The sequence below is a fragment of the Acyrthosiphon pisum genome, chromosome A1, assembly GCF_005508785.2.
Source record: "Acyrthosiphon pisum isolate AL4f chromosome A1, pea_aphid_22Mar2018_4r6ur, whole genome shotgun sequence".
NCBI classification, from domain to species: domain Eukaryota; kingdom Metazoa; phylum Arthropoda; class Insecta; order Hemiptera; family Aphididae; genus Acyrthosiphon; species Acyrthosiphon pisum.
In genome coordinates, this window is record NC_042494.1 from 133738761 (window position 1) to 133748240 (window position 9480).

A 9480-nucleotide genomic window follows, 5' to 3' on the forward strand; every position below is an offset into this window, starting at 1 on the left:
TTATATATATATAGATTTCATCTATTTTATTTTTGAATAAAATAATAATAATTATTTGATTTAAGTATAATTAAACTACATTGTGGTTAATGTAAAATATTGTACTTCCTATAGAACAGAAATTTAAATTATGTTTAGAACTATTACAAGTATATTAATATAAATTAACACGGATATAAAAGTATTGTCCAAAGTAAATATAAAAAATGAATATCAAAATAGCAAAGTTATTATAATATTTGAAGTAAGAATAAAATCTAGTTACTTATAACCTATTAGAACAGTAATAACTAAAAATAAATAACTTTTAAGATCTAGGTTCTTTTAATTTAACTATCTTAATATTATCAGCACTTTTTATATGAGATATGTCTTGTGGAGTGAGAAATATGAATTGGTTTTTACGATTTTCTATAGCCATCATCAGCAGCTGAGTAGTGGCTAATCGATTAACATTATCCATGTATACATCATATTCATCAATGGAGTAAAATGGTAATTGCATGTTGCTCCACAATGCTAAAATCAAAGCTACTGTAGCAAATGTCCGTTCACCACCGGAGGCACATGAAGTACTTATGCTATCAAACATTGAAATCTCCATACTTTGTTCATGTTGATTAATTTCGAGGTTGCCTTTAATTTTGCGTAACATCAGCACCAAATCAAAAGATTCAATTACTTTCAGCCGAACATACTCAATGTAGTTTTGAAGTGCTTCTGTACTAAGTTCAACAGATTTCTTGTTGGCTTTATAAATCTCTACAATTTGTTTATATAAAGCACTCTGAAGAATATATTCTTCTTTTTTCTTTTTATACTCATCTCTCAAGGCTAGATGGGTGGTTTCACCTCTCTTGTTCAACTCCATTTCTAATAACTTATATTTATGAATGGTTTCTTCTATATCTCTCCTTATATCCTCTTCATTACGTGTTACCTGCATTTGTTCACATAATTTTTCTGCTGTTTTCTTTTCATTTTCAAATTTTTTTTTTTCATTTTCAGTTTTCTTAACTAAATCCTTTAATAATTGTTTTTGCTCAGTTGAATTATTATTAATTTGCAACATTTTTGTTTTATATTTATTTATTTTAGCTTGGAGGCGTTCAATTTCTTCCAATAATGCAGAACGATCAGTCTTTTCAATAATAGATTTTACTTCTTGCAGTCTCTCATTTATTAAATCAATTTCTTTTTCAAACATTGGAATTGGTTTCATGGCATTATCTATTATTTCTTTGGCTTTAGCTATTTTTAAATTAACATCATTAATTTCTTCAGTAAGAGTTGCCATTCTGTCATCTTGTTCTTCTTCACATTTAGTTTTAAGTTCATTTATTTTTTTTAAGTATTCATCATACTTGGCCTTAAGTAATCGTGACTCTGATTGAGTCTTATCAAAGTGTTGTTGCTTTTCTACCTTTGACCGTTCAAAATTTTCAAATTCTCTGTTTAGATTATTAATTTTTACTTCTAACTCTTTTTTCTCACGTTTCAAGTTATTAACAGCAACCGAAACATCACTTTGCAAGAGAACTGGTTCAGTTGCACTTTGTAAAGAATACACTCTATATGAAGGACTTGGATAAACTTGAGTTCCATCTAAAGTTAAACTGAAATTACAATTTCTAGGAACTTGGGACATATTTTCCATCATAGGCATAGCTTCTGCTGTGTCATCTACAAGCATTATTGTCTCAATACGGTTGTTATCAATCAGAGAATTAGCTACTATAGGACTAGTGAAGTTTAACATACGAAAAAAATTATTTTGAGTTTCTGTAGCAGTAATGTTATGAACTTTGTCAAAAAATTTGCTTGTAATAACAGTGGGTTTTCTTATATTTCCCGTAATTATTTTATCCATTATTGATTGAAGTACTTTGTTATCTGTAAAGTTATCAACTAAAAATGTTCTTAAAGTCCCACGACCTAAGTAATTTTCGATTGCAAATATCCATTTGTCATTGTTTACTTTAATGTATGCTCCAATAGGACCTATTGGTTTTTTTATAAATTTGTTTTGCTTAAAAGCGACTTCAATAGCTTTAACTAATTGTGGCATCCAGTTCCCATAAAAATTGATTCTGTCTTCTTGTCGAGACATACTGCTGATATTTCTATTAATTTCACCGATTTTTCTTTGTAAGGGAGTAACCTCATTGTTCTTTAAATTTCCAATCCTCTGTTTTAACTCATCAACTGTATTTCGTAGAGTTCGTTCATGCTCCATATTTGTTTTCCATGCCGCCTCTACTTCAGAACAACTTTGCTCATAGTGTGCCAACATTTCTTTATATTGCGCTAAAGTATTAGTATTGCCTTTTTGTTGTTCAACCTCAATGTGTTTTTCTAAATCTTTCCTATCACTGATTAATAATTTTAAAGCAGAATCATATTTTCTAATAGAAAGGTTCACTGAATCTAACTCATTCATTTTTTCCTGCAATTCTTTTTTTGTCTGCATGAAAACCATATGATTGTTTGAGCGACAATTTTCAACATTTGCCAATTCTTTTTTTTTTTCCCCCAAGACCTCTGAAATTGATTTAATATTCTGCTCCAAAATATTTGTTTGTTCTATATTCTCAGACATATTACTTTTAAGAGATTCTATTTCGTTTAAATATCTTCCGTAAGTTGCTTCATGTTCATTAACAAAATGCCAAGCATACTCATTTTCAAATTGAATTTTACAATTTTTCAATGTTTCTAACTGTTTACATTTTTTTTCATAAGTTTCATAATCACTTACTTCTTTGAAACATTGATCTAAAACACTTTTAACATTTTCAAGTTTTTCCCAGTACTCTTTTGCAATTGATTTTGTTTCATTAATATTTTCATTATATACATTTGCAGATATAGCTTTATAGAAAAGATCATACTTAGCACTTGGATTTGCACTTTTATGAAATGTTTTAACCATTGCTTGATTCATAACACATATTGGATTATCCACTAATATATTAAAATGAAGTGTCAAATTTTTTAATTCATCTTTAAAGCCTTTAACAACCCTATTATTTTCATTTAAAAATTTATAGGTAGTAGATGATTCTGTAATTTGTCTCACTATAGTAATTTGCTTGCCATACACTTCAGGTCTGTAAGGCCCACAGTCACTATTTCCGTCTCCACTATTTGCTAAGGTTATTGATACAGCAGCTGATGTTTGTCCATATTTGATAAGAGACTTTAATGAAGTAGCACGGTTGGTGATGCTTGCTCTAGCACCAAACCCTACAACAATAGCAGTTTGGATAGCACTCTTTCCACTACCGTTCAAACCAGATATAAAATTAATTCGAGGATTCAATGATAAATGAAAATTTGAATGGCACATAAAATTTTCCAGAGTGATTGACTTAATACTTCCATTATACCAATCTTCATTATTATACTGTGAATCTGTCTGACTTAACTCTAAGAATATAAACAAAATATAAATCCATTAAATTAAGTAATTATTTATGAATATAAAAAAAAATAATACAATTTATTCTTACTTTGACTTAGTTTATATTTTGAATTCATAATTAATGGGTAAATTAAAACAAATATCCAAGTTGAATAATTTATTGTATATTTTCTGAAAAATAATTAATTCATAATGTTAGTAACCATTTCATACATAACAGTGATTTCTAAATGATGATCTGCGTGCCAAATTTTTTTAATTTTCATATTGTTCATATTATTCATATTTTTATTTTATATTGATTCTGTTTCTATGTATGGGGTTATATGAATTAAAAAAACCAAAATAAATAAATATACACGTAATAAAAGTTGGTTTATATATAATACATAATTACAAAAACAAAAAGTCATAATATAATTAGACCTTATTCTGTATCTTGATAGCATTAAGATACCATATACCTACATTATACATACTCAAATTGTCTATTTTAATTTCTTTAGTCCTAAACTTTGAACTATGGTAATTTTTTTGTGTAACTTCAGTAAAATATAGTGAACTCAATTAGTACAAAACATTGGGTCCACATATGGTTGCTGAGAATGAGACACGTTTATTTGAGCTAAGAGATGATTTGAAGGTTTTTTTAATTAGGTACCAAAGATATGCATTATTTGCGAAAGCATTACCATTTTTTATGAGTGATGAAAATAAATAAGTGTTCAATACTTTTTCTTAATATTACCGATATCCTTAGTGTATTAACCTATTTTGTATAGTTATTAATCAATACATTAGGAGGCAAAAGGTGCTTGATTTGAGTTGGGAACTACTGATATGTATATAAGGTTATAAAATCATAAATATACAGTTCAAATGAAACTTACTAAGAACCTCTTAAAAAAATGCCAACTACTAAATATTATCTTTTATTGAATAATATGCAAGGGGATTTTATTATGTGCAAAAAAATATAGTTTATATTTATTTATGAATAATAAATGGGTTTTAAGCCCTTTAGCAAAATACAAAAATTGTGAGTACAGTTTTAGCTATATTATAATATATATATGGATAACAATTAAATAAATTATGAATTAGTAAGTATGGTTATATTAGTTTTAAGAGTATGATGAAGACCTTAGTTACCAATTATAGATTAATGTTGTAGAGCCAGAAGGACTTTTTTTCTACAGTCATTATATTTTAATATTCTAAGTTATGCTAAACAACAACTGTTACCTACTTTTAAGTACAAATAAACGCATCTATACATTAATTTCCTCACATAGTTTATCAGTTTTTTTTCAATGATATCCATTATCCACTAATGATTTAGTTGTACACGGACATTAATACAAACTATGTACTGCATACAAAATAATTTTGGCAACTGTGCAGATATTATAATTTCATACTCCCCGCGACCCAGCACTGTAATTATTAATGTGTACACTTGCGAATAACATTAAAAAACCAAAGTAACAGTAACAGAAATAATAATTGGAGACAAATAAATACTACCCATGTTTATAACAGATCTATAAAGAAAATTTCTGAAACAATAAATAAAAATGAATAGGTACTTATGGAATACTGAGTACCTAATCGCTGTTTCAATTATCATTCTCTGCTAAAATTCAATACCTATTTATTTTAAAAAACTAACCCAATAAATTACTGCAATACTTACATTAATACTGAACGTTTTCGGACCACATTTGGAGACTTCTAAATAAACTCATAACTCAAGTACAAACTATAAATTCACTGAATAATATATAGTTAAAGCATTAAACCAAAAACGTATAGATGGAATATTGTGGTACTTTTCCCGAAATGAGACAAGGTGCCTGGAAGAATAATTCAGCCAATGTGCTTTTAAAAAACACTAGTAGATAATATAGTATACGAATATAACACATTATTTAAATATAGAAAAATTTATTATTTTCGTTATTTTGATCGGATTATTGTACAATGTTTGGTGATAAAAATTGGCGGTATATTATTCCGAGCATGTTTATATATATGTGAGTCCGAGCCATATACATATATAGATAGTACTATCTTAAACCGTGGTCCGAGCCATAGATTATTTTATTATCTGTGGTCCGAGCACAAAACACGAGAAAGATGGAGAAGACCTGAAGCATTGTTCTGTGCCTGAAGGTACGTATTTTAAACGTATATTGGCCACACTGAGTAGTTAATTTTGATAAAGGTCATTTCAATGAGATAAGATGCATATTAATTTTTCATTACATTTACCTATTTTAGGATTTTACTTGCATTGTATTATAATTTATAATTAATAAGAAAGTTATTAATTTTTGCCAAACATGCCTATTATGAAAGCTTTAGCTTCCAATGGTAAGTAATCCTTAATAATACTCCTTCGTGTATTATAATAGTTGCTCATTATATTTTTCTATTTCTTAGTGGCTGTTCGCCGCTGGGCATATAATCTTTCTGGTTTCAATAAATTTGGTAAGTATTTCAATGTTCTCGATAATTATATATTATCTTTATAATCGTATATATTAATTATCTTTTTAATATAGGATTACATCATGATGATGTGTTACAAGAAAATGATGATGTCAAGGAAGCATTAAGACGGTTACCAGCACACAAAGTAGATGAAAGGTCATTCAGAATAATTAGAGCAATGCAACTCTCCTTACAAAAAATTGAACTACCTAAAGAACAATGGACGAAGTTTGAAGAAGTAATATTTAAATACATAAATAATTATTAATACTATACTAATATATCTTAAAATTTTTTCTACACTAGGATGACCGTTATTTAAAACCTTACCTTGAAGAAGTCATTAAAGAAAGAGAAGAGAAAGAATACTGGGAAAAAAATTACTATTAGATTTCAATATTCTGTATTCAAAATAAAAATATCCCATAGTCACAAGTAAATTCTTACAGCAAATATTTCAATTATTACTATCATTTTGAGTATGTTTTAAAAAATTGTATTATTAAACGCAATATAATTTTAGTTTTCTGTCAAGAAGAATAAAATGAGTTATATCTTATTCCTTATACCTAAGTTATTATTTCTTATTGATAATGGTTATATTAACTTAAGTATTTAATTTTAATTTAAAAACCGCCTAGATTTTAAGATTAATGTTTGGGTTCATTCAACTTTTATCTCCCCATTTTTATATAGTGTTATATTATTACTTGTTACATCTGATTGAAATGATAAATCAGTATAAGACAAAATATCTTAGAATTGGCCATGAATTAAGATGTAAAAAAGCATTAGTTAGTATATTTTTAATTGTGCTGTTGACTGTAGTTGGCTGCTACTAAACTGTGTGAAATGTCAATAACAATTTAGAGAAATCTGTCTAATGAATCCCAGCAAATAAATAAAAAACTAACATTTAAACTTTCAAAAAACATAACAAAATATATTGTTGTGCTCAGTTTTCACGTCTTAATTATGTGACAAGAATTATGGAATAATATACTTTTCGCTATTTTAAAAATATGTATTCTTTTTCAGTTTTACCTCAGAATATAAGTACCACAGAACCAACTACTGAATGATTTTATTTTTAGTCTGTAACATACTATAATGAAAAAAATAACAATAGAATTTTCAATTCAAATTAAATTATTCATATGAATTATTATTTTTTTTAATTCTGCAAGGAGCGATTAATGTATTAATTTTACAATGATGGTTACGTTAGGTTTATTTTTTTTAATTGTTTTCATTTGTACCTATATGATAATACATGATAATTAGTTGATATTATGCTTCAATTTTCAACTTCAGTATCTTTTCTGTTGGAAAAGTAATTCTAGTTGGTCATTCGGAAGGTGAAAATTAAATTCCCAATACTACAAAAATCAAAAGGAAAAAAAAATTTTATAACATCGATTTTGGTTTTTGGTATAACAAAAAAAATATAAGGTAGATGCATGAAGTTTTGACTGAAAATAACTGAATGTTATATTATTATTATTTAGTATTTCTATCACCATAAAATTATTTAAATATTTTGACTCATTTTGAGCTATTTTTTAAGCATATGAAATTGTTGATTATTAGTTTTTTTATATTAATATATAAATAAAATGTTTGCTAAGTCAAAAAAAATGTAAATTTAATACAAGGTTCCTTGTAAGTTGAACAAAGTTAAAACAAATTTTTTATAAACATCTGATGTCCAAATTTATACAAGATTGTAAAAATCACAAAAATGTGCAAATTATTTTGAGTTATAAATTAGATTTATCATTTATAATTTAGATTCTGAGCGGAGCGATGAATATATTGATTTTACAATGATGTGTGTTTTTTTAATTTATTTTTTATGTCTGTATACGATAAGTAGTCGAAATATTAGTTCGATTTTCAACTTCAGTATCTTGTTAATGGGAAAGTGAATCTAGTTGGTGTATTAGGGAGGTCAAAATTTAAAATTACATTATTACTTATTAATTTCTTATTTTAAATAAGTGAATATAGTTTGGTACATTGGGAATTTTTACCCTAAATCGGTTTTAGACAAAATTTATTTTGATTTATAGTGTAACTTTAAAACAAATGACCGTAGATACATGTAATTTTCACTGGTTGTTTATATTATCATTTTCTTTACACGATAATATATTCAAAATATTTGGATTTGTTTTGGACTGCTTACAGACAATTTTAAATTTCAATTTTTTAAGTTTTTTTCTTTACTTTTTGTTGGGCCAAAAAGCGTGTAAATGCATACAAAGCTCCTGATAATATATTGTTACATTAATAGTTTAAAAATATTAAAAATAAATAAGCTCAATTTTTTTTTATAAGCATTAAAATTTTTGACAAAATTTATAAAATTTAAAAATTAATAATTAATTTGAAGTTAAAATTTTATAAAATGTTCAACTTTTACAGCTAAAATTTCAGCTTGAAAATTTAAAACAAGGTTCCACGTAAATTACTTTATTCACAATAATATCATCAAATATACTAAGTAATATTACAGTCTTCGTTCAGAATCGTTCTTCTTATACAATGTTATTATATCATTGAATTCAAATTTAACACCATCCATTGCAATGACCCACTTGTAACCTACTGTACAGCAGAGTGACACCCATTTGCCCACCTTTTTTCATTTGATTTCTATAGGGTCATAACATTTCTTTGGTAAGTCATAGAAAATAGTAATATATTAGATTATACACAATAGATAATATTATTGTCTGCACATCTTCTTTAAGCCAATCCGTGTATTGAAGATGATGAGTTCTTGAAATATAATAAAGGTACATAGTACATACTTAAGAGAAGACTAACAGCAGTAAGACAAAAGGTAAAAAGAAGGATTAAATTACAATATTAATATTAGAAATAGCCATGACAAGTCATGTAAATAGCTACAAAAAATAACAATAGCTTATAATTAAAACATAATACTACTTTATAATATTTAAAATTAGTTGATGAATTTAAGGAAAACATTTTAATATATAATTATAATTTTAGCAACACACGGAATTTCATATGAAAAATAAGATGATATTATGATTTATTTTGTATCGTATTTCCAAAGTCAATCTTGTAATAAATAAATGTGAAATAAATAAATACATTTATATTATGTCTATGGTATAGAACCACTTCACTATCGAAATAAAATGGTGGCCTAGAGTGGATTAGTTTATTATTTCAGAAGCCAGATTTGCTTATAAACTAACACGGATTAAGATATATGGATTATAATATCTTAGTCCGTATAAAATAATATAGTTTAAAATTGCCGCAAAAAAATTATTCGTTTTCATTGGTTCCACCTTATGGTGGTTATATGAATTTGATAGTGATGGCGATAAAATATAATAACAATCGTGATTTCGATAATTACCTTGCGGCTTGCATAAACGTATTTTTTTTTTAAAAATAATTACTTATATTTTTTCTGAGTGAACTGTGAAGTAGGTAGTGTACTAAATAATAAATATAAATTATAAATCGTATTCTGTATGGTTGTTTCGGACATTATATCAATTATTTTAAGAATAGGT

At 26.4% G+C, this 9480-nt stretch overlaps 4 protein-coding genes across 4 annotated transcripts in view; 3 read left to right on the forward strand and 1 right to left on the reverse strand.

Annotated features, from left to right (window-relative positions):
• Positions 1-271: 271 nt before the first annotated feature.
• On the reverse strand, positions 272-5546 carry LOC100168403 (structural maintenance of chromosomes protein 6). Its single transcript, XM_001948802.5, has 3 exons — positions 5121-5546; positions 3513-3595; positions 272-3429 (listed from the first exon to the last, which is right to left on the reverse strand). The coding sequence occupies exons 2-3, from the start codon at positions 3538-3540 to the stop codon at positions 308-310; spliced, it is 3150 nt and encodes a 1049-aa protein (XP_001948837.2). The 5' UTR covers positions 3541-3595; positions 5121-5546; the 3' UTR covers positions 272-307.
• Positions 5547-5675: 129 nt separating this feature from the next.
• On the forward strand, positions 5676-6941 carry Uqcrb (ubiquinol-cytochrome c reductase binding protein). The gene is made up of 4 exons (NM_001161900.2): positions 5676-5800; positions 5870-5917; positions 5992-6158; positions 6227-6941. The coding sequence occupies exons 1-4, from the start codon at positions 5770-5772 to the stop codon at positions 6308-6310; spliced, it is 330 nt and encodes a 109-aa protein (NP_001155372.1). The 5' UTR covers positions 5676-5769; the 3' UTR covers positions 6311-6941.
• A 2358-nt stretch (positions 6942-9299) lies between these two features.
• The window catches only part of Ska1 (spindle and KT associated 1), a 9829-nt gene continuing 9648 nt past the window's right edge, over positions 9300-9480 (forward strand). Inside the window, 1 exon segment of the mRNA NM_001162988.1 lies at positions 9300-9478. The gene's annotated coding sequence lies outside the window, so the exon portion shown is untranslated.
• Positions 9300-9480, forward strand: part of LOC100574475 — a 3296-nt gene continuing 3115 nt past the window's right edge. The window contains exon 1 of the mRNA XM_003240418.4: positions 9300-9478. The gene's annotated coding sequence lies outside the window, so the exon portion shown is untranslated. The remainder of the gene's footprint in view (positions 9479-9480) is intronic.